The sequence below is a fragment of the Pelecanus crispus genome, chromosome 13 (assembly GCF_030463565.1).
Source record: "Pelecanus crispus isolate bPelCri1 chromosome 13, bPelCri1.pri, whole genome shotgun sequence".
In the NCBI taxonomy this organism is placed as follows: domain Eukaryota; kingdom Metazoa; phylum Chordata; class Aves; order Pelecaniformes; family Pelecanidae; genus Pelecanus; species Pelecanus crispus.
The window spans coordinates 4,761,271-4,787,198 of record NC_134655.1 but is presented as its reverse complement, the minus strand read 5'-3'; the positions used below and the strand labels follow the sequence as shown (position 1 = coordinate 4,787,198).

Here is a 25,928-nt window from a genome sequence, read left to right as displayed (position 1 = left end):
CAAAACTTAATTATAATTCTGTAGCTAACTTTGAGCTGTAAGGTTCATATTTACTTAAATGCCTTTGTTGTTGTTGCAACTAGTCAAGAAGCCATCTTTTAAGCAGTCAGCACAGCAGCATTCAGAATTTTAATTTTCTATTCTCCTTTTGTAGAGGGTGTCTTATGCTGTGTGTGTTTGTATGTGTATTCTTTTGTTGTAAGGTAACAAAAGAAAAATAAATTGTAGTGGCAATATTGACAGTGAGGTTTTTTCCACCTGAAGTGTATGTTTTAGGACTTGGACAGAGAGGAACTCTAAAGCTATGGATTTCGGCTGATTTGAAGGCAATGGCCTTCAAGGCTCTTAGTTATTGCAGCTCTGCTGTTGGATTTCTGTCTTTGTCTCCTTCTCCAATTTGGAGGGGAAGGAAATAGTTTAGTCTCATCTGTATGTTGTTTCTTTTAGCTAATCTCTACAGAGAATTAAAATGTCAGAGTTGAATTTCAATCTTGTCTCTCTCCTGGCACTGTAAAAGGCATCTGTGTGCAATGCACTTAAACTAGAACCAAAAGGTAAAATAGCTATTATCTACAAAATGATTCTTTTTATTGAAGCATATAGCTAGACCTGCAAAACTGTCCTACTGCAGTCTAATACGACCCCACGGCATGCTAGATAAGCTCTGCTACTGCGGCTCTGCTGAAACCCCTGCTTTCCCTCCTCTTAACTTGCCCTGAGATAAGCAAAGCTCTATTCACTTCCCTGGCTGAAAACAGGCTGGTTTAGTCTTTTTGCCAGTGTCTGTATCTGTCAGGACTTTCCTGCTGAAATGTATTAAACGTGTTGGAAAGTGTGTTTGTTCTGGGACTGACTTTAGTTGTTACCAATGTGAATCTTAGTTTTAAACCACACCATTAATTTAGAGAAAGGTATTTATGTTGTACTGCTTCCTAGGGAATTTGCATGCTTTTAGAAACCAGACTTATACAACCCTTAGTTGCAGCTGAGGTGTATCTATGTGGTAGACACCCCTTCTCTAGAAGGAATGGTGAGCAAGGAGGAAATCTTTGGTTTGTGTTAAAATGCTTCACTGGTATGAAACCAAGACCTTCATATCTCTCCATCTGTTTCTCTACTGTAATAGTTGCATCTCTCACCTCCTTGTGTTGTATTTGGAGATGTAGTTATGGTAGATAAGATCACCTTATTGGCTCTGGTAGAAGAACTTGAAGGCTGACTGGTCTGTAAGGGCCTCTTGCATGAGGTTAAAGTAAGATGCTCCTGATTGCTTCACAGACTCACTTAAGAGCCATGGCAAGTAATCAGCAGAGCTCTCTTGGAATGGCTTCATTTAAGAGCTTGAGGCTGTAGAGTAGTTCAGGATAAAGGTAAAGCTTTATAGAGGTCCTTCAGCTCAGAGTGTTTTAGGAACTACTGCTGTAAGTTACGTAAGTTAAAATATCTTTCCTAGTACTTTTATATAGAAAATTAAGCAGAACTACACAGACTTTCCTTTCTAGCTTAACTTTGTTTGACTAACTGCCTTTTGTGTGGTTACTGGGCTAGACAAAAATATGAGAACCTTAATGTGCTAAACATAAAAATTTGGCTTTATTTGGCTACCATAGTGATAAAGTGAAGCAACTTGCCAACATTTGTACTGAGAGAAAGGCCTTGAGCTTTGAATATCAACACTGTGTGGCTGGTTGGTTTTTGGTTGGGTGGGGTTTTTTTTGGGGGGGGGGGGGGGGGGGGGCGGGGAGGTGGGTTGTTATTTTTAAGTAGAAACAGGAGCCTGTCAAAGTCTTTCAGGAACTTCAAGTACCTTAGAGGATTGGCAGCATTGAGTGGAAGTGCAGAAGCTTGTAGATGGTGTCAGAGATGTTGCATTTTATAACCCAAGTTACCCATATGCCATATGTAACTCGTAGTTATATGGCTAGGAAGTCAAAGCCTTCTGTTCATCTTGTAGCACCTTCTCAAATACAAATTAAGTTTCCTATACATAAACATGTGCACTGGTAATATGTATTGGTAAGTTGTGTTTAATATAATAAAGTGGAATTTATTTTCTCCTGTTCACAGAAGGATACAAGATAACTGAGTTTCTCTTGCAACTCAAAACTTAAGAAAAATCCCTGAGCACTTGATAACAATGATCTTTCAAGACATTAGTAAAGTGTTTGGAATAATCAGTTGCCTGGGTTTCATTCTCAACATCTGATCTGGGAAGGCCATCTCTTTCTACCTGGTTATTGTGCCTGCTTAAGAACCTCTGAAGCTCTTGTGAGAAGGGTGCTGGGTTTTTTGCTTGCCTATGATGCTATAGCTGGCAATCTTTTTTCCCTATCAACTCCTTTGTGCTGTTCTTATAGTAGGAGTTTTTAACTTTTCTGTCTGCATCTAGAAAGATGTCATTTATGCTTCTCATTTTGTATACTAATATAAACAGAGTGATGCAAAAACAGTGACTTGGAATCCAGAACTACTTTAAAGACCAGTGCCAGATGCATTTTTTCATTCAACTGTGGACTTATGGGTCCTACTATCTTAATAACTACCTGTTACTAAACAAATTCACTTTATATTAAATACTTCTGGCAGTATTTTTCATCTCCATGCGTTGCAAAAAGTCCTGAGTCCGTATACTTCACCTCTATCCTAAACACAGTTTTCTTTGCTGTTTTCCTGGTAGTCATACTCTTGTCCTTTCCCATTTTTTTTAATCAAGCTAGGGAAATTGAGTGATGATTTTGATGATATATACTGGATTTCTTGGTATTTCTCCAGTACTCTGAAAAATGTCAAAAGTTTACAGTGTATTCAGAATAGTTAATTTTATTACTGTCCATTCTGGTTCCTAGCCTCTCCAACTCCTGTATTCTGGGTGGAAATATAACAAGCATTAGTTATTAATTACATAAAGCTGTCAAGCTTAAGCAAGCATTAATTCAACACTTGCATTTGAGTATTTTTTTTGGCATCGCCTTGTTAGCAATGAAGGCTAATGTTCCTTCATTAAGTAAGAAATACATTGCCAACTCATGAAGAAGAGACTATCTAGCATCAGTCTGTGTCTACTAAATACAGCACTGATTTTTCAGAAGCAAGCCTTTCTCTTTTTGCACTTAAATCCTGCAGGTGTCTGATAAACAGGAAGAAAATGACCACCCTGGGCAATGAACTGCACTCTTTCTACACCTTGAATTAAAGTAGCAATCATTAAAAACCACAGATAAATGGCTTTACTTAAAGCAATGAAAACTAATGTGACCTGCAGGCAAGGCTAGACAAGCCTTCAGCTCCCAGAAAATTTGATTTCCTGACAAGAAATGCCACTGCAAAACAATGTTTAGGTGAAGGAGCTTATGAACTTGGTTTAAAAAACTTTTAAAAATAATCCTTTCCATGGAGCAGTGATTTTGCTTGAGTCCACTTACTTTGAACGAACCTATTATACAGAATGACGGCAGAAGCCGTTGTTTCTGAAAGGCAAAGTAACTTCTAACTGTCATTCAGATGATATGGATTGACTTAATCAGAGAAAATACTTATTCTGAATTAGTTTAAGAACACTTTTCACACCTCTCTAGTATATCAAACCTTAAAGGGCAAAAGGTATTCAGAAGGAAAAGGAGGCTTCTTCACTGCACTGCAAAATGAGAATTTATATTGGACTTTTTGTATCTCTTTTCATCCAGTCACTGTGTAGTCAGACATGAGGACAAAACCTTGAGGTTTCTGCAAAACCACTACTGTTTTTTTTAATTTTTAAGTCATTAAATATTTAAAACAACAAGGAGCAAATCTAGAGGGGATGCAAAAAGTTGCAAGGCTAGGATGTTTTCTGTTTTTTGGTAGGCAGCTTAACTTCCAATATTCATTTGGCCCTTTCTTAATGGGGAAAGTCATGCCATGAAAATCTCTAGAAGCCTGTGCCCAGAGTCTGCCCAGGCAAATAGTGAAAACATCGATACAAAAGTTGATATTTGTGTGGGTGGGGTTTTTTGTATTTTTGACAGAAGAGAAAGTGTATATGTAGTGTCATTTAGTTTCTGATCCAGAATGCTTATGGAAACTTCTTGGCAATAGAATTGGTGACACTCCTCCACACATGCATGTACATGCACAAAAGTCTTGAAAGTATCTTTTCTGTTCTAAAAGCTTTCAAACTCCTAAAGCAATAGTAGTAACAAAGTGTTAAAACATCTACGTCTAAAGTATGAATTTTTGTATCCTAAGTGAACCTAGAAAATTCCTTAACTTTAGGCTTGAATGAGAAAATGCTTGTTGACAGGTCTAGTCATGCTCAGAAAATGTGTATTTTTAGAACATCAGCATACTGTACCTAAGATTGAGAATAATCAAACAGGTCCCTTTAAAGAACCTTAAATTGCTTATATACTACAAAAGTAACTGTGGAGGAACAGCACAGCCAGTCATGGCAGTGACAGAAATAGTACTACTTCTTTCTTCTTCTTTTAAACAGCCAAACTAAGCAAATGTGTTTAACATCAATGGGATGGTGGATCACTGTGAATGCACTGTCCTAAAGTTCATTGTAAGCTTTTCAGTGACTTTTTTGTCTTGATGGCAGAAAAGAGAATGTTGATCATTTCAGGAGAAGATTATTTAAAATAGCAAGGAAGCCCTTGAGCTTTTTGGTGTTGTTCAGGAGTGTACCAGAGACAAACTTTTAAGTTATCAAACACTGATCCTGAAATGAAATAAATACTGTATTATTGCCAGTTGCTAAAAGGGTTCAGAGGAGAAATACAGAAGGGAAATGTTTAAAGTGTAAAGATGAATTTCGGAATGATAATCATTGCAAACTGATAATGAAGTCTGGAAAAATATTCTTCAGTCAAGCAAGATTTTGCTGCACTTGAACAGCAGTTTTCATTGGTAATCGTAAATATGCTGCCTAAGAAGCTTCAGTCACTCACCTCAGAACACTGTCGTGCTGTCTCCTGGGAGAAGAAAACTCCTGTCCAAACCAGAGCATGTATTCAAAATGCTGTAATCTTTGGACAAATTTCTCCAGCTTTTTGGCGCTCTGCTTCAGGCACAGCATCTTATTTCGCGTTTCATGCTGTGATAACAGATACTGATCAAATGTTTGACATACTTGATATCTGAAATGTGAGCCACAGTTGTACCTTGGTAGTTCTTTCACTACTGATTCTGGATTCCGTTCAGCTTTGCAGAGCTGAAGACGTTTAGTAACTTTACTGTCTTCTCCTATGCTTGATTGGAGAGAGTAAGCATAGCAAACCGTATTGGGTTTGTGTGGCAAGGTTCTGGTAGCAGGTGGTCTGCAGGGGTGGCTTCTGTGAGAAGATGCCAGAAGCTTTCCATGTGTCCAACTGAGTCAGTTGGTGACAGTGGTAGCCCCTCTGTGATAATGTATTTAAGAAAGGGGAAAAAAAACTGCTGTGCAACAGCAGCCGGGAGAGAGGAGTGAGAACATGAGAGGCACAGCCCTGCAGACCCCAGGGTCAGTGCAGGAGGAGGGCAGGAGGTGCTGCAGGCACGGAGCAGAGATTCCCCTGCACCCCTGGTGCAGCCCATGGCGAGGCAGCTGTGCCCTGCACCCACGGAGGCCCCCGGGGAGCAGAGATCCCCCTGCACCCAGGGAGGAGCCCACGCCGGAGCAGGGGGATGTGCCCCAAGGAGGCTGTGACCCCGGGGGAAGCCCGCGCTGGAGCAGGCTCCTGGCAGGAGCTGTGGCCCCGTGGAGAGAGGAGCCCAGGCTGGAGCAGGTTTGCTGGCAGGGCTGGGGACCCCGCGGGGGACCCACGCTGGAGCAGGCTGCTCCTGAGGGGCTGCACCCCGTGGGAGGGACCCACGCTTGGGCAGTTCATGAAGAACTGCAGCCCCTGGGAAGGATTCATGCTGGAGCAGTTTGTGGAGGACTGTCTCCCGTGGGAGGGACCCCACGCTGGAGCAGGGAAGAGTGTGAGGAGGAAGGAGCAGCAGAGACAAGGTGTCATGAACTGACCGCAACCCCCATTCCCCGTTGCCACTTGTGGGGAGGAGGCAGAGAAATTGGGAGTGAAGTTGAATCTGGGGAGCGGGGGGTAGGAGGAAGGTGTTTTAAGACTTGGTGTTTATTTCTCATTATCCTACTCTGACTTTTGGGGAAATTAATTTAGTTTATTGCCAAGTTGAGTCTGTTCTGCCCTTGGCAGTAATTGGTGAGTGATCTCCCTGTCCTTATCTCGACCCATGAGCTTTTTCGTTATATTTTCTCTCCCCCATCCAGCTGAGGAGGGGAGTGACAGAGCAGCTTGGTGGGCACCTGGCATCCAGCCGAAGTTAACCCACCACAAAACCATTGTTGGATTTAACTCTCTGAATACTTTTTAATTTTGTTCTCTATGTTTAAGTAAAGGTGCCAAAACTCCAAGCTTGTCATTTATTGCAGAATCATAGAAGAACTTAGACTGCAAGCGTAATCCTCCTGCTCTGGAGGCTAGGTTAGGTGACCTCTTGCTCAAAGTGGAGCTGTCTTAGAAGTTCTGTACTTGTTCTGATTGTTGCAGACTAAAAGGACACTGCAACAGTATCTTCTATTCCAAACCTTGCTTGCTGTAGGAATACAGTTAGAACTTTTTGGAAGTGATGCATAATGAGTGCTTGTAATTAACCTACTGGTTACTGCAGGATACAGAGCATATATCCCAAACTTGCAGCAGGTTATTTTCTTGGCATATGTTCAGCTCCAAATAGCACTTGTGGGAGTTGGTATACTCCCTAAAACCCCTCAGATCCTTCAGGGAATACATTTCCTCAGAGAAAGTGACTTTCTGTTTTGGAATGTGTACAAATACCAGGGGCTGTTTCTCACTCCTGCCAAGCTTCAGACTGAACTGCATCTCAAGTTTTAATAATGCTGGAGGGCTATTTCCTATGAATGGATCTCCTCACTTTAATTATTGTGATAGTGTTGGAACCATGCGTGCTCACTCCTTGCCTATTCCCGCTTTTTTTTAAACTGACAGTATTTTAGTGCAATGTTGCAAGGAAGACAGCTTACTGACATCCTCAGAGGTGGTCAGAGAATCACCTTAAGGAGATCCTTTAGGTTAGTTATGGTAAATTTGCTACTGACTAACCTCCAGAGAGTGACTGTGAATAAAATCAATTTCTGGAGAAAGCAGTAACTAAATTTACATGTGTCAAAGCAAGGAGAAGCTTAATGCTACTGCTGAAGACTTCCTCCCTTCCCAAAACAAATAGTACTCAACTATATCCATTAAAAGTGAAACTTCGCTTGCAAGTTTTAAGTGGATGGTATCCCTCTATTTTGAAAAAGGATTATTTGGGTTACACATTTTTCATTTGTGTCTTTACTAAAGCACTATCTGGTTCTTTTTTTTTTTTTTTTAACATGCTCATATTCCACTGAGGTGTTTTTATTGCGGAACCTTTCAGGGGGAATACTCCATTGTGACTGTTTCTTAAAAAAATATCTTTTTATGGTCTGGGGGGGCAATAGAGGCAAAATACAGCAGAAATTATTATAAAGGCTTAGACATTAGCTTCTGTTTGAAACAAATATAAAGTGCATTTCCTTTCCCTCTGTACCCTTTTCTAGCACTGATCAAATCTATTTTGCTTTTCCTACTACTGATACAATGTTAATACTTCAAAAATACTTGTTGGTTTTTCAATGTTTTTTGTAAAGATCTTATCTAGGGTCCTTTTAGCTAGTTCTTTGGCATGGATTCAAAATTTTTTTTAATGTAGCAAGTCTCTGACAAGTGTGACTTAATTCCCAGGGCGTGCTTTCTGTTTAGTGATGATCAGTGCAAACCAAATGTAATGAATCTCAGGATACTGTAATGTATAGCCTCTAGATGTAATTTCTCTAGTGTGAGAGAATGAAATCTATTTCTTCTAATCAAGTTTGAGTATCTAATTCCAAGATCTGTGTGTGCTAGATAGAATGATCTATTAGCACTAGCCTGCAGCTGTCTCTTCCAGCATTTTAAAGGCAATAAAACATTCAGGCCCTCTTTTGTTTTGCCCCTGTGAAATAGTCTGTGGGAAATTGCTACTGTGATCCTCCGTATCACTATAAGGCCACTTCTTCATAGCAAGGTGCACCTTGCTGTGGGCCACCTCACTTGAAGTGATAGGTGCTCTAAGGAGACCCTGAGCTATTGCAAGCACATAGCCAGTGCATTAGTAAGTGAACTGGAGAGGCTAACACTCAGGGCTACCCTGTATCTGCTGAAGTTAAGCATGCGAGTTCCTGAACACACATCTGAGAGCTCCCGCTAAATACACAACTTTTATCAGCTTTAGGGATTTCTGAACCCATGTGGATAAAAGAGGAAAAGGGCCTCCCAACTCATCAGGTCCTGATGGTCTACTCTTTTGGAAGTGCCCCTGATGACAGGGTTAGGACAATTGCTTTGTCTTCATTGATTCCTTGTTTAACTTGGCCCTCTTCAGTGCCACTTGCTTTTTCAGCTTTGATTACCCGAGGTTGGAGAGTAGCTTTTTTGTTAGTATCAAGCAATACAGAGAAAGCGCTGCCCATAGTGCTATCTTCAGGTATTAAAATGCACACAGAGAATATGCTGATGCTACAGGCATAAACAAATGATAAAACAGCTTTAACTAGAAGAACCTTGAAGCTATGATACTTGGTCCAAGAACTGAAGGAGAATGGAGTTGATAATCACCTCCACCACAAAAAATCCCCCAGACACCCACCAAGCCTCAAGTGAGGTAGGTCTTGTTCTGACAGTTAAGAGGGTGTGTACTTCTTCGGATAACATCTCAATAGGATATCACTGTGCACTGCTTCTTTTTAGCATGTGTACTTGCTTAATCGAGTGCTTTCAGTAGTTTCAAAATAGACCACAGTGGGGTTGGATTAATCTGAAATGCTGTTCTATTTTGTTTCTCCGTTCTCAGAGGAAGAAGTGTATTTCTGTTCTTGTGTGGTCTACTTCATGTGCTTGACATATGAAGGTGCAGTTGTCGGTGACAAATGACTGACATCCATTAACAGGACTCAAGAACTGAAGCTTCCTCTGTTCCATGTTATATGGATGAAGGTGAGGAACAGGACAATTTTTGGGGAAAGAGTCTGGAGCCTGTATCTTTATTCCATTTCCTTAACCAGGAAAGGATTAAAAACTGAACTGCCAGAATGAGTGGCGTTATGACTGTATAATACTTGGCTTGCAAGCATATCTGAGGCTTACGAGCGTAGCTGACAGTTAGGTCTAGGTTTGTGTTACACTTGGACATGGTTATAGAAAGTGGCAACATCTAACACCTGTCACTTGGGAAAACTCCTAAATGACTAGTAAATCTTAACCAGTAATGAGTACCATATGGCACTTCTTATTTGCAGCTGGAAAAAATTAGGAAGCCTCAAGAGGCTAGTGATTAGAGACTTGTGTGTAAAATTCAAGTAAAACTGAGACTTCCTGAAAAGTGACTTACTGTATACTGCCACTGCCTGAATGGCAGCTACTTAATGCTTGTGTCTCAGTGCTATGTTAGTTGCAGAAATGTGTAATTGGACAGACAAAAACGGAGGCATGCTTAAAACAAACCATTCCTCAAATTTGCTGTGTACTTGTTGAAGGAGTTTGGTTATGGTCTATGTAAAAGCTAGAGGATGGCTTGCATTCCGAGTTCAGCATTTAGAACTGAAATGAGCAGTAGTGCAGTGTAGACTGCCTACAGAAGTGGTATAAAACTTGTCCATCCCCAAAGTCTTGTATTCCAAAACTGAAAAGCCAAACAGAGTTACTTTGCTTAGGGTGTTTCTCTGAGGTGTACTTGTCAAATCCAAACATAGATGGTTTTTAGGATGCTGCCTCTGGATGGCAGCATAAAGGTAGTACTTAACCTGAGTTTCTATTAAAAGAAATTTTTACAAATTCCTACAGAATGATGTGGAGCTGTTTTGGAAATGTGTTCACTAGGACAGGAGTAAAAGTATTTGGCTTCCCACATCTCTTCAATTTTAGATTTTAAATGCTTGTGAGAAGGGCAGTGGAGTTTGATTTTTCTTTTTTTTTTTCCCCCTTTTCCTTTCTGTGTGTCCCACCCAGTAAAATATACTACACTGAAGCCCATTCTTTGTCTTGTAAGACTAACCACAGAAATGTAAGAGTTCTCAGAAGTGGCGAGAACTGTTCATGTCCTTTTCCTTGCCTACAGTTGAGTGCAAGGCTGGCAGCACTCATTAAAGCCGAGTGGCAACAATCATTTTCAAAGATGGAAGGCTTTGTAGAAAATGAGAATGAGCTACTGTGAGGTGCAAGGGCTAATTCTGTTCCTTGTACTGCCTGCTTCAAGTTTCTTCATGTCCTGAAGAGTTCTCGGTCTTCCTTCTGTTCAAGCCAAGTATGGAGAAAGGGAGCAACATCTGGGACAGCAGGGAAGTTGACCGGATGCCCAGCTGGGGTCTTGTACTTTCTGTCCTCTTCTCTGGTTCAGGGATCAGATACAGAAAGATTCTGTCAGGCTGCAGTACCTCCTGTTCCGGGGGAGAACTTCTGTGCATATTGGCTTGTGGCTTTCACCTTAGTTGTTAAAGGGAGCTGGGAACTCCTAACTTCTGGGAAGTTAAAAACTGTTTCTGTGTAAGCTTCTTCCTGCTGACTTGCAGAGCCTCTCTGGGGCTTGCTAGGGGTGACTCCTTCCCCTTTTTTTTTGCTGTTTCTAGAAACTCTGATCAGCAGTTCAGGCATTTGTATAGCCTGCCCTTCTGCTCCCCTTGTTTGCTAGTTGAGTCTTTTGTGCAGCAGTAGCAGCTGCTGCGTGCCAGGTCACTCGACCTGCCAAAATCTGTAGGTGAGTGCTGCTATAGATCTTGTCTCTCAACCTTTCTTAGGAGCTTCCAGGAAAGGAGAGGGAAGTTGTTCTCTGTGTTGCTCTCGCATTTATAGGGAGAAATCTTTATGGGCAAATAGTTGCAGTTTGGGGATGAATGAAAGTTAAACAAGTTCTGGGGCATTAATTCAGTAAAGAGACTCTGAGTCCCGAAGTTGTCTGTGGTTAGACTATGTCAACTGGTCTAAGGAAAGATCTGTTGCTGCAAATATTGCCTTTATTTTAACTAGAAAATGCTGTGAAAGATAACCCTTACAGGGAACTTTGTGTTTAAAAGCAGTAAAATTCCATATCATTTTAGTACAAAGTACAGGCAGAAAAATTCAATCTGCTTTAGAAAAGAGCTCACCTATATTTCTTGTGGCACTATTTTTAACATAGACATACTTGCTTAAAGTTTTGCGTATTCTGAAGGTAGTTATGCCAAGGTTCTCTTGCTTATATTTTTGGGTTTTTTAAAAGTAGCTCTTTAATTCCAACCAAATTGTAGTAACTGTATGCTAAAAGAAAATTTATTGATCCATAAACTTTCTGTAAAATCAGAACATTTGTTTGGGGTGTGCTAACTAGATCTAGTGGGTCTCTTACAGTTATGTTTCATGTTATTACTATAATATAAGCTGTTCAGGTGTCTAAATAGCAAACAACCTAGTGCTGCCCCTTAAGAGGAAAAAGAAGGGTGGTTTATCCATCAGGTGTCTCAGAATCTGTTTTTAGTCTGCCTCTATTGTGTTCTCATTCACAGTGGCCAGAACTGTGGCTACTATAGCTAAGAGCTTCCTCTGCAAGTCTGAACAGATCTTGTGTTGTGCAGACTTCAAAGAAAGACAGTGCCTCAAGGTGTAACAGGTTAAAATACATGTCAGAAGTTCCCTTAAAAAAAAAAAAAAGGTTGGTCAAGAACTTGTACAAACATTTTTTGACTCTTACATTTTAGACCATGAAACGCTTTCTCTTAGGATCTTTAGCTACGTAAATTGAGGGAAACAACTACTTAAAAGAGTATGTAATCATCTTTTCTAAAGCAGAATCTGAATTAAATGTTACTGCTTATAAATACAGTACTTCAGTGAGAAAAGAATGGCCATTTGGATTATGGGACTGTGATTGCTTTGCTGCAATAGTTGAATTTGCCCAGATATGAGTAATAAACTGTTATCTGCAGACTTGTACTCTTGTTAAGCCTAAAGAGCATGTATGTGAAATCATAATTAGAACTCACAATAGCAGCTTTAACTCTGCTTGTCAAATCCCCACAAAACCTTTTGGTTTTTGGTTATATTCATGTCCAGGCAAGTGAAAGGAAACTCAACTTGCTGAAGATAAATGGTGTACCTTTGACCTGGATGAGTAGTAAATCCTTAGCTAGATAACTGTGCAGGTGTTTTGTTACACAGATCTTGGCAAGCTAATAAATGTGAGTATGCTCTTCAGGACCACCACCAAAATAAAGCTTAATCTTTTTCTGCTTGGAATTTAAAGGCTGAATTTCTTTTCTGTTATAAATAGAGGTATAAATAATTGAATTTGAGACTTTTGCATGGTTATAGCAGGAATAGTACTGTAGTCTTCCTCGTAGGGCAAAGGCATTTGTAACTGATGCTTTTGTGTGTGTCGAATTCACCAATTTTAATCGGAGTGAATTTCTAACAGCAGAGTCGGTCTTTACATTGATAGAATTATCCAATATTTATGCTCCATTTTTCTCTAATGTTAAACCAGTCTTATGCTCCTGACTGGTAAGCTGTCATATTCGAATGCAGAGGGTGATGTTAGTAGCATTTAGGCAACTCCTGCAGCAGCTAGAATAACTATGTGAGGTGCAGGATTTGTCCACTCTATATAAGCTTTATTCTAGGAATAGGTCTTCCACAGTTGTCCAACCAAGTACTTGCAGTATCAACTGTGAAAATTCTCTTCTACCAACCTTAAATCATGAACAAGAGCAAATGATGAGACAGTTGTGATACAGCTTGGGAATCTGCAGTTTCCACAGTTTTGTGGACTACAAAACACTGTGAAACTGCTGCTCAGCAGTAAAGTTGCATGTATTTGAGCTAATCTAGATACTGGAAGAGTTCCAGGGAATACATTTATTTTACCAAATATGTAGTCTAGAGACAGACTTGGTGACTTGTGAAGTCCTATTTCATTGTTTTCTGGACCAGAAGACTTCAAAAAAACATGGATTTTAGCCTAATTAACACTTCCATTGTTTCTAACCCCTCTCCCCCTTCCTTTCTGGCAATAAAAACCTGGTGGGTGTGATGTGTGCTGTGGAAGAACTTGAGGGGTTTGATGTACCTGTAGTTCTTTTGACACTGGGCTTTGTGGCTTGGTATGACGCTCCCTGTCAGAATTGGTGTTTCATTCAGCTTTTTTTTTTTTCCTTTTCTTTGCTCTCTAAAGAAAGTAGTACTGTATTAATCTTATTACCTGATTAGCTTGTAACAAGAGTAGCTGGTTGTGTGATGCTGGTAAATACTGAAGGGAGAGACCTGAGGCCCTTGATAATGAATCTAAAATTTAGTATTAGGAGCAAGTGCTCTTTGTACTAGGTTTTTATAACACTTGGATGGAAAGGAAAAAAACAAAGCCTGTAGTATTTAGTCTACTATGTTTCCATCCTGAAGGTGAGATTGTACCTTTGAATAACAGTAATTCATTGCCTGGGTAGCTGTACAGTTAAGCCTGCTGCAGGTAGTAGAGCAACTCATAAGAACATCAGCCTTGCACAAGCACTTCTGTTACTCACATCTGTGAAAAAGTATATGGGATTGAATTGCAAGTTTGGGGTTCAAGAACTGTTAAGGGAGATGGACCATGTGCTGTATGGAAGCCCTCAAAGATGAATTGCTTTTGAATGGGTTTTATGACTGGTTCTTCCTTTGACCATTCTAGTGAACGGGAGTCTTAGTAAAACCAAACTATCAAAAGTCTTGATTATATGTATTCAAATAAATCCTAGTCAAGTCATTAGAAAAAAAGTATGGGAACATACAAATACAGGACACAAACAGCAATTGCTGCATAGTGTGGCTTGAGTGCGTATTAGAATTTTTTCTAGCCTTTGCTGCTTGCTCTTGGCTCTTCTCTCACAACCTGTGGAGTGTTGTTCCACAGTTCAGTTATGCTCCTGTGATCAGACTGTGTTGCAGAGTTTTAAATTTGTTTTAAAATTCTGGCCAACTTCTCCTAGGCAGAATTTATTTCAGTGATTTCTGTGCATCTTTTCCCTGCTTGAGGGAACTTTTCTCACCTGATGAGGTAGCTTACAACGTGGTGTCAAATGACTGTCTGGTTCCCTTCAGGATAACATCTGTTTATGAAGCTGATGTGTGTGCTGTGTTAATCCCAACATACAGTGCATGCTGAAGGTTGGTGGTCGTTTAAATCTCTAAGGGAATCTTGATACATTACCGGCCACACCAGCGTTTAAAATCAGTGGCTGTACATCAGTCGGTTTTTGATTCTTACTCTTGCTGCCACCAGAACTGAGGTGTCAAGAAAAGCATGTAGTCTGTCAGTACAAACTCCATTGCTAGGTAGGTTCAGTAATGTCGCTATGTTCTTCTAGAAATGAGAGGGGTTATCAAACAGGAATTCTGGATTCATGATAAAACAATACATAAGAAGGATGTTGGAGTAAAGAAAGTGCTCAGTTTGTAAATATTCAGACTGTTTCTTGTTTCTTACCCAACTGTTTGACAGCTGGATTGAGAATTCATTTGTGAGCAACTTTAGTCATGTCAGAACTCTTCTGATAATTTGCAAAGGCACCTTATTGATTAACCTACTGTGAAAGAAGTTGCATCTCTTTCTCTTGATTATTGATCTCTAATTTGTAAATGTCAAGCTCTATAAATGGCTTCCTTCCCCATCCTTGTAATCTTTCCCATGGAAAGAGTATTAAAACATTATTAAACTCCTATATGTTCAAGTACTTAGACATTATTTAAGAACTAATGCATGCTTTGGTTTGGGGTTTTAGATATTCCCTACACCCGTCCTACATGCACACAATTAACTGTTTAGTTTCCCTGCAGCTCTGTGTGTGTAAAGGTAAATCACTTCTGAAGCACAACTAAATTTCCCATCTAAATCTTTTAGTTAGGCAGCTAATGTATTGCTTAAATTGTGCTGTGTTACTTTGATTCTGACAGACTAAGATATAAAGTCAAGCTAACCTACCTGAAGCCATTAACCAGTCCTCTATAACTTCTATGAACTTGCTCTTAGTAATCAATAAAAGAGATTCTCTTTTCTCTTCACAGTTTTAGGAAGTCCCAAACTGCTGTTCTCTCCAGGAATAGCATTCATCTACCTTGTGGTTTTTGGAAATATTTTGTCCAATACTGTTGTGAATGGCAGCTGGGAGGTGGGGAGGGAGGGGAATATGCTGAAATTGCCTTGTAACTGATGTCTCTAGGCCTGATGAGAAAGGAGGGGAATGCGCCTAACACATAAGGCAGGCTTCTAGCCAAAACAAATTTTGGGGATAACTTAGAATTATTCATTTCACTGAGCTGACTGTAACAAACCTGTGGTCAAGAGTAAGAAGTGACTTTGATTTCAAATGTGTACCTTTTTCTTCAAACTGAAAAACAAACAAACAAAAAGCCCCATTCTGTTGGTGGCATAAAGCAGTTTTCCTCAGTCCATGTAAGACACAAAAGACTGAGCTTGTTCTGGAAGAATTATCCTTTGACCAGTAAACCAATACCATCCCTCCTTTTATATACTAATGAAAAGAACTTGCTCTCTACACACTGATTCAATGGGGTGGAAGCTGTCAGGAAAATCCAATGAGAGGATTAGCTAAACTTGAATAGATTAATTGGAGCCCTTGATTGTGTCTTGCTATGCAAAAGTCACAGCAGTGGCAATGATCGTGAGTTCATCTTTACAGGTACATGGTGGGGAGTGGGGGGAGGCAACAGGAATGCAGTAGGTAAGAAGCAAATCCGAGCAGTTTGTCTTGTTCTTAAAAGCTGCCTTGATTCCTTATCCATCTTCATGTAGTTGAAAACTGAAAGATTTTAATAGGCATGGAGACTGTGACCAGCTCCTTATGATCAAGCCACAACTCACTATTACATCCAATATTTTTTTACCATCTTCCCTGTCACATAAGACGATGTGTCCTACTGGCCAGAGCTAGGAATTGAACTACCACTGAAGGCTTCTGGCTGCCTAATACAAGGCAGGTGACTTGTTCAGTTCCTCAATCTGTAACAAATGTACCAAGTGTAACTCCGAGTTGCACTGAAGTTTGGAGTTACTTAATTTTCCATGTCTGAAAACCCAGTAAGTCACATAATTTTCAGAACTAGTGATGGTTAAGCTGTTACTAAGAGCAAACGACTGATCATAACCATCTAAATCTTGCTCTAAATGTAGATTTTTTTTCTATGCTTGAAATGTTGTAGTCATTGTATCTGCTTTCTTTGTTTGATTGAGGTGTACATAACTTATTGCTCATGTGCAGAAGAAATTCCAGGCATTGCTATGCATAGCATGGAGCTTGGATTTTCTTTGCATTAATATGAGATGCAGAATTAAATCTCTGACATCAGAAATCTCTAGCCTATGGCTGCTGAGCGGCTTTCAAACTTGTACTAGCTTGTTATGCAGCATGCATTCTCCTGTAGCACAATTTTTGTGCCTGTTTCCCCAAGTAAAAAAGGCCTTGAGATTATTGAAAAGTCTAAACAAGAAGAAAGTTTTCACTTAGAATAGGTCATTAAGCTTTTTTTTTCTGTGCCAGCATGTTTTACTTTATGTGGTTTTTTATGCTATACTGCAATATGACCCGTAAGTGGCATGAATTAATCTCGATATAGTACAAATTCTCAGGGCGTTTTTTCCTTCACACTGCTTAGTTAAAAACTTAATTTGGTGGGGATACAAGTTGATGCAAATAAGAAACACAATCTGCCAAATACAGCTTTTGTACAGGAAGGTAAGTAGCTCTGCTGAGGGAATACTTCTTGATAAGCTTGTGGATGAATAGATCTTCCCAGGATTTAAGCCAAAAATTACTACCATTTGATTACAAGGGGTATTTGAATAGTTTTCTGATCACAGAATTCTTTTTAGCTTCCCTTCACTGCTCTCTGGGAAAGACCATGTTCCCTTCCTGCAAGTAATGCATCTGAACTGGATATCCAAAACCATCTGTCAAAAAGCGTTCAGTGAGTACACCTGACTCTTCAAGACAGGCTAATTGTATATGTTAAGAGGCTGCTCAAAGTGTAAGGAATCCGGTCTGAATATATAAATTACTTGGGAAGACAGTCACAGGTTTAAAAAAAAAAAAACCTGCTGTATTGATTAAATCAAAGCGCTTTTTTCTTTAAACTTCATATAGAATAAGGGAGAGAAGGACTTTCTTCAAAAACTTTATAAAGGAAGATTTAGACTCATCTTAAAAGCTTTTTTTTTTTTTAATGCCACAGAATTGGGAAGGATACACTTTATCATTCAGCATCACATCCACCATTATTTATTGCCAGCATATGCAGGAAAGGTGCTCCTTTGTCAGCTCTTTCAAAAACAGCAAAAGTCACTGATTCTAAACAAGCTGACTTTAAAGTAAAGAGAGGAGTGATCTTTATTTTGGGACACCCAGAGTTGAGAGGCTGGGTGTATGGGAAGTGCTGGGACTTGAGAGAAAAAGGCTTCAGGGGAGGGGGTGAATCTTACGGCCGTCGTCTTGCTACTTAGAAGGGTGTAGAAAAGATGGAGCCAGGCTCCTCTCATCCTCCATAGGGTAGGAGGCAATGGATACGAGTTGCAACATAGAGAATTCTGGTGAGATTGTTTTGGGGGAAAAAGCTTCACCATGAAGGCCGTCAGACACCAGATCAAGGGCCTAGAGAGGCTGTGGGATTGCCACAGCTGTAGTTATTCACCATGCAACTGGACAAGGGCCTGTGCAACCTGCCCTAAGTTGCCCTGCTTTGGGTGATACCTTCCATACCAAGTCATTCTGTTTTCTTTAATTGGATCTATTTTGTGTAGCCTTCATGATGATAGGGATCACTGTTGGAGATGTGTTAGCACTAACAATGTAGTTTTCATAGAATCACAGAATGCTTTGGGTTGGAAGGGACCTTTAAAGGTCATCCAGCCCAACTTCCCTGAAGTGAGCAGGGACATCTTCAACAAGACCAGGTTGCTCAGAGCCCTGTCCAACCTGACCTGGAATGTTTCCAGGGATGGGGCCTCTACCACCTCTCTGGGCAACCTGTGCCAGTGCTTCACCACCCTCATGGTAAAAAATTTCTTTCTTATGTCTAGTCTAAATCTCCCCTCTTTTAGTTTAAAACCATTAGCCCTTGTCCTATTGCAACAGACTGTACTAAAAAGTCTGTCCCTATCTTTCTTACAGGCCCCCTTTAAATACTGAAAGGCTGCAATAAGGTCTCCCCACAGCTTTTTCTTGCCCAGGATGAACAACCCCAACTCTCTCAGCCTGGCCTTGTAGCAGAGATGCTCCAGCCTTTGGATCATTTTTGTGGCCTCCCCTGGGCCCACTCTAACAGGTCCATGTCTTTCCTGTGCTGCGTCTTCTGCAGTTTGACTGTAGAGACACAGTAGCAAAGGGCAGAGACTCTGTTTCGCTGTTTAAAAACTTGCCTTTGCAAAATTGCATACATCTAACTTGTTTTGTGAAGGGGCAATGTAATCTCAAACCATCTTTTTCCCTTCCAGCTTCCTTTTCTCCCTGTTCACCCCAACAGTTCTCTTATACCTGAAAACTCAGGAAATTTCTATTAGAAACATTCTCTGGAAGCTGTGAGGAAGACTAAATGAGTCTCTTCGGTTCCATAACCTAAATAAATCCTCCTTATGCTGTGTAGGATCTTGATCATGCTTTCTGTGTGTGTTATTTTACCCTATGTGTGTGTGTATTGGGTTTGTGTGCCAAGGTTTTGGTAGTTGGGGGGGAGGAGGTGGAGAAATTGGGAGTGAAGTTGAGCCCTTCTTCCTTAAGTACAGTGGTAGTGCTACATGACATGACTAGGGCATCTCTCCAAATCTTCCATTTGGCTTTTGTAATCAGTTTCTTAGTTTGATGTATATGAAAATGCAAAAATTCTTATTTAACAGGACTTTATTAAGCCAGGAAGAAGGAAGGGGTGGGGGGAAGGTGTTTGAAGACTTGGTTTTATTTCTCATTACCCTACTCAGTTTTGACTGGCAATAAATTAAACTGATTTTCCCCGAGTTGAGTCTGTTTTGCCCATGATGGTAATTGCCGAGTGATATCCCTGTCCTTATCTCATCCCACGAGCTTATTCGTTATATTTTCTCTCCCCTATCCAGTTGAGAAGGGCAGTGGTAGAGTGGCTTTGGTGGGCCCTTGGCCTCCAGCCAGGGTCAGCCCACCACAGTGTGTTTTACCACTGCACAGCTGTTGGTGGGTTTTAACGAGTACTGATTTACTTTATGTTCCTCCCCCTGCCTCTTGGAGGCAGCAAAGATTTTCATGTAGCTCTGATTATGCTGCCCTTGTAATAAGAAACCAGAGCCGCCGCACAGCGAGCTAGGTAACTTGCTATTTCTTTGTGTTAGGCTTGTCCTGTGAGGCAAGGGAATACTGCGTGTAACTAAGGTTAATCCCTTTTAAATTAAGCTTTGTTAATGAGATTAATCCTAAAACTGGTTCACAAGGAACTTGCTTTTTTAAAATCCACTTTTAAAAGTGAAAGGGATCTGATACTGGTTGGACTGGATGATCTTAAAGGTCTTTTCCAACCTAAATGATTCTATGATTCTATGACACCAAATTCACAGGATAACTTGGATTGCGGGGGGACATCAGAAGGGCATCTAGCCAACCACCCTGCTCCAGACAAGGTCAGCTATGAGGTCAGGCCAGGTTACTCGGGGCTTTGTCCAGTCTGATCTTTGAAAACCTGAACTGGCTAGTAAGGTTCAATTTCACTTTAGGAAATGGCTTAATAAAGTCCTGTTAAGTAAGAATTTTGCATTTTCATATACATCAAACTAAGAAACTGATTACAAAAGCCAAATGGAAGATTTGGAGAGATGCCCTAGTCATGTCATGTAGCACTACCACTGTACTTAAGAGTCAAAGCTCTGTGTTTTGCTACAAGATGCTTTAGTTGATCCTGGGCTTGTGTAGCTCCAGGTGAATTAAGCTACTTTTGTGTTCTCAGTCTGATGCTTGGTAGTGTGTTTAGGCTAAGAGCCAGGACATTCCTAATGCCAGGTAGGTGATGGGTTATGTCTCTAAATGCTTCTGTGTAAATGAAGACTAGAATTCAAGTGTGGGTGTACTTTAGATCTGATATACCAACTGGTTTCCTGGTTAATTGAAACTTTGTACATAATGTTCTCTGTAGATTACTGAGGGGGAGGACCCCAAATGCTCAGCTTTTTAAACTTTTAAAGTATGTGCTGTATTTTTTTAATACAATGCTGCACCTGTTCTCAGAACAAGTTACACTACCTGAAATACTTCAGGGTTTATCTTCTACTGTGGGTCGTGGTTTTTAACTGTAAAGAGGTTTGAAAATTGATGACCATATGTGTTATGTAGAGACATTCTACAAAAAAATGTCATTTATTCTAGAAATCTCACTTCTATAAACACGTCTGCTCATCTCTGAAATCAACATGGAGCTCTGATGAGTATCCCATGTTGGGGTGGGGGTGAAAGAATATAAACTAAGCAAATGTGGTATGGAAAGGTTACGTAACTTGGATCGCCTTTGTGAATCAAGCTTCCATATCTCCCTCCTCTGACCCCTTAATATCTAGCTATCACTCCCCTTATGCTAGGGACTGTTGTAGCTGATTTCTCATGCTTTGTAGTGGACTGTGAATGCAGCTAGATGAAATCTAGGGTTTTTTAAAAGCCTTTTCTCAGTAACTAAGCTGTGGAGGGAAGAATCAACTGGGTAGCAAGTATTTTTCCAGTAACTATCACAAATATGCTCATAAGCCTCAGGCTTGGTTAAACTCTTGTGCAAAACCTGACATCTACTGGTGGGAACCATAATTGGACTCTTCTCAGTGTGGAAGCATGTGCTGAAGAGCCTGTTCTATTGAAGTTCTGGCCCCTTTGGCCGTAGGTGTTGCGTTTTACCTTGCCCTAGAGTAAATGGTGTTTAAGCATAAATTTAAAAGTCTTAAAATTTCTGGGGAAACTGTAACTGTAGTATACTTACATACAAGCATAGGTATTAATAAGGTGATTGAACTTTCAGTTACCTGCATCTGCTTTGAACACACGTATAATGGCTAGATGACAAACTTTGTAGGCTTACATTTTAGACTAAATCTTGTAATAGTATTAAAGACTTCATATAGTCTTATGCTGATTAAAAACATGTAATTTTTTTCTTATGTCTTTAAAGGCTTGCCATGGGTGTACATCCTTATCCAAATGCGATTGCAGTGGAGTAAAAGGTGAAAAGGTAAATATCTCTCTCTTTTTTTTTTTTTTTTACTGGCAGACCAACACACAAACCACTGACTTCACATAACTGAAGCTTATGGATGATAGCTTTTGTTTCTTGCTTGTGTCTTATTTTCTTTGACCATAGTGTGGGCATGCGCCAAAGAGCATAGCTGTTACAACAGCTTCAGGTATTGAGTCAGACCAACTGGTCCATCTGATGGTGTACACAATTTCATATCATTATTTTCTCAAGAATGGGGAATGATGGCACAAATTTCTCCAGCTACATGGGAGTAAAAACCAGAAAAGACACAAATTCTAGTAAAACAGAAAGAATTCCTATTTACTGCCAAGGCCTGCCTATACTAAGTAGTTAGTGTGGACAAGCTAAGGTGTGGATTGTACAATAATGGCTATGCTATTCACGCTTCAGTGGGAATTTAAAACCAGAGTGAGCGTGGGTTGCTTTCCCACTTTTCTTGCATTGCCTGCTCGTAAGTAGTTAACACTCACTAATGTGCTCTGAACTTGCACTGTTTCTTACCTCATAACTTGTATAGCTGTATACCAAGATGATTGCTGTTGCTGCCTAGGTGCTGAGCTGGGCTGTGGATGTGACATAATTCAGATACAGCTTTCCCAACATACATAGCTGCCACCCAAGTAAGCAGCTAGTTAATGGCCAAACTTGTATTCTTGGATCAAACAGAGTAAAAAAAAACATCTCCAACCCAAAAAACAACCCTGGGTGGTTCATTCAGTACAACAGCCTGTTTTGGGCTGCCCAGACAGTGTCCTAATGCTGAGATGCATGTTGACATCTCAGAGTTTTCCTGCTTGCATGCAGCTTTGACTTCCAGTCTCCCTGCTTGAGCTCAATATCTGCGCGGTATTTCATGTTTCTATCACCATTATTTCTTATTGTTTTACAGGGTTTTTTTTTCCTTTGAGAAAACAGCAGGTGCCCAGCATTTCTTTTAGTTACAGTGCAATGTAGATACACTGCTCAATACTAGCCTGAATTGAGTCTTTTCTCAAGTGTGGGAGCCTAGTTGTAAGTAAATTGTGGTTAAATAGCTCCCATGTAACTGCTGTTGCCACAGGGAATGAATGTGATGTGATAACAGCAAGGGGGAGAGACTGCCTGAAATGCTTCCACTCTTAGTCTTGTAAACAGTTTGCTTGAGATACAATGGAGTCGTCTTAAAGATGTGAACTGATAGCAGAGAGTTTGATAAGCCTGTCTTATCAAACCACTTACCCTATCTTAACAAGGTTCTAGAACAGCTTCAGTGCTCTAGGTTAATTTCTGACACATTTCAAAGGTGACTTTTGACATTACATAAACAAGTGTAACCGCAAATGAAGGAAAGTAATGCAAAATAATCAGTCACTGCATTGGCACTGTAATGTGCTGACATGGAATTTTACTATTGGCTGAGGCTAAACAAGGCAGATGTCCAAAATTCGCAGTAATTTTTGGTGCCACGCCTGCCATCCAGATAGCTCTAGACAGATGAGGTCATTCCTTAGCATTTACTTGCTTTTAGTTCATCAGGTATATTCCCAATTTACATACCTAATAAAGAACAGTATCTCCTTGACAGCAAGCTTCCTGAGTTAGATTTGGTTAGCCAAAGCATGAACCTGGTTGATGCGTTCCTACAGGATCTTCAGATGCAGGTGGCCAAACCAGATTTATCCTAACACCAGTCACAGGACTATTTCAGGTTTAGTTTGAAGGCCCTTAAGCATCAAGCTTACATTCCCAATACACTTGTAACAGGTACAACTTTGGAGAACCTATCTGTAATTCTAAGCTGGCCTTTTTCTGGACTTGTCACAGCTGTTTTTTGAATTCAGTGAGCAAATGGATATTGTCTGGCTAGTATGGATAAGGAAAACCTAGAAGTAAATATTCTGGCTTTCTAAATAAAATCGAGCGCTTTCTCCCAGTGATTCAGCTTTCTTTTTATACTACTGTTACACGTGCAGGGACCATGACCCATTCAATATATTCCAGTCCTTCAGTGTCATTTAATGAAATTGAGATAGTCACCTTTCTCTGATAAAGAATATCTTGGGACTGTTTGTTTGGAGTCAGAGGGATCTTTTGTCCAAATATAGTCAACAACTGGAGCATACGAGCCTTGTTCAAGATCAAGCTCTCAAGTGTCATTATGTATTTCTTTCTGCTCCTCCAGAGTAGAAAGACAAAACCTCCAGGTTTTGTTTCTACTCCTCCAGACTGTCCTAGCCAATTGTTAAGGAGAACTGCACAGGAGAAATTCTTCCACATTTAGTTTCCAAACTCTGTTGGCCTTTTCTAGAGTAAATTATAGGAAGTCCTGAGCAGAAGAGTGAGAAGCTTGATAACCTTTTGTGAAAAGGAAGTGGGGAAGGAAACAAAGCCTTCAGTAAAACACACATAACATCATACCAAAACTTATATAATGGTTCTGCATCTTCATGGAAAATTATTGGAAGGCTGCAAATTGATCAAAGTGTAACCTTTTAATAAAATAAAAAATTTAAAAAAAAAAACCTACAAAGGAAAACAGAGCTTCACCTATGGTAAGACTGCTTTCCCTGCCTTTTTTTTTTTTTTGTATGTCTGAGTCCTGTTAGGGAAGGGAGGGTCTGTCTGAGACTCCCACTTATTAAACTGATAGATATAAGGCAAGTTTCCATCCTTAGAACGGAAGATTCACTTTGAAATCTGGAATTGTGATTCATTTTTCCACCTAAATCAAGGTAAACACAGTGGAATCCTGAGGCATGCCAGAGGTTTTTTTGTGGTGTTTTGTTTTTTGGTTTGGTTGGTTTTTTTTTTTTTTAAAACAGCCCTTCAGAAGCTTGCAGAGTATCATGTACATTATGTAAAGGAACAATGAAAAGCAAAGCCCATATTTCTTAAGCATGATGTGTTTCCAGTTGAACTGGGTTGATCATATGTGCACACACCCTATTATGTTAGTTGCTCTGTAATTACAAAGCCCTCAGTATTTGAGGCATTGATGGATTCAGCAGTTCAGCTCTAGGGAACCACAAGAGTTCTCTGTCACTGACATCCATAATGCTTTCTCTTATAAATTCTTTGGTTTGGTTGTTTTTTTTTTTTTATAGCCTTAAATTTTTTCTGGGATCTTGTACTACTGCAGTGTACCACTTACACATTTGATGTAAGCTTCCAAACCTGATACTATCTATCTTCAACCCAGCTTTCTTGCAAATGTTATCTTTATTCCAGTTGAGTGTAAACTGCTGCTACAAGAAGTTTTGGGCTTTTGCTTTGTATATGACACTTGACACTTGGTGTTTCTGCTTCCTTCTCTAGTGACCTCTGAACCAGGAGTCAAACTGTATAGCTCCTTGCCTAATTGGTGTATGAAGAGCATTAGACAAGGAGCTGTTTAAATAATCTCCCTTCTTTGATTCTCCCATTGAGAGTGTGACAAAGTACTTGTAGAACTACTGGAAGTCAGGCGTACGGAACCTGGTTCTGTACTGGGAAGACAGGAAAAGCCTTGTCAAATGTACTCAGCTGAGCCCTGTGCTTCTGTTCCACTGTATTTCACTTCTGGCCCGCAAACAGCTTCTGCATCCAAGTTGCTGTCCACTTGCATTAAGTCAACTAAGAAATGCTGCTTTGTTCAGCTTAGCAGAGCCTAATGCGTTCCTTTTGAGGCTCAAAAGTAGCCTTCTTCCTAAGCATCCTAGCATTCCCTTCAGGATATCCAAGTTTTAACACATCAGGTAAAGTAATACAAATTGAACTGTAACAAATAGGAAAACTATTTGCTTACCTTGCCTTGGGGAGCCGCAGCACTTAGTTAACTGCTCCTGTGCTGCCAGTGATTCTTATTTAACTCTGCTTCTGTCATGAGCCCTTATAGCATCAGTAGCATGTTATCTGTTGAAGAATCAAAGCACAGTGAGCCCATAGTACAATAGCAGACAAAAATCAGTGCACTGAAGTTTTCTTCCTCTGCTCAGGTCTGCTCTTACTAAACTTAAATATAAAATGAGTAGTGTAAAATTCAAACATGTCTAAAATGGTATAATGAAGAAATGAGAGGAGTTTACTGGAGAAGTCAGTAAAAATTAATTGCAGCTGGGAGCCATTGTGCTGTTACAGTAACCTGCTCACTAGTGAACTGGATCTGGTAAGAGTATTTTATAAGTGAAGTAAATTATGAAGCTGCTACATACAGGTGTTTGTAGGAATTGCTCTCACTTTTCAATTGGAAGAGAAGTGTATAGTTGCTTTTCACTTAAGGAGATGGATGATGACTGGGTTTTAAATAAATATTATTTGGCACTTTTGAGATTAACCTGCTTTCATGCTTAAAAGCTCGTTCATCACTAAAAGCTAGCTAAAGAAATAAACACACACAATATACACTGCACATGGAGCAATTTCTAAGACAAACCAGTAAGACTTGTAGATTATTGGGCTGGTTTTACCTCAGCTGAAAACAAGATCCAAAGATGCTGATAAGATTAGCTGGGGAGGAGGAGGGGGGTGGTACTGAATCTCAGCTGCTCCAGCTGATGAAGACTGAGAGCCAAGGGCTACAGCAAGCAAGCTGCCTGCATCTTCGTCACTAAGAGGGCATGTACCCCAAGACTGCTGTGGTTT

General features: G+C 40.1%; 1 protein-coding gene across 1 annotated transcript in view; it reads left to right on the top strand.

Annotated features, from left to right (window-relative positions):
- The window catches only part of COL4A5 (collagen type IV alpha 5 chain), an 87,728-nt gene that overhangs the window by 6,306 nt on the left and 55,494 nt on the right, over positions 1-25,928 (top strand). Inside the window, exon 2 of the mRNA XM_075720776.1 lies at positions 21,243-21,302. Within this exon, the coding sequence (XP_075576891.1) occupies positions 21,243-21,302 (60 nt within the window). The remainder of the gene's footprint in view (positions 1-21,242; positions 21,303-25,928) is intronic.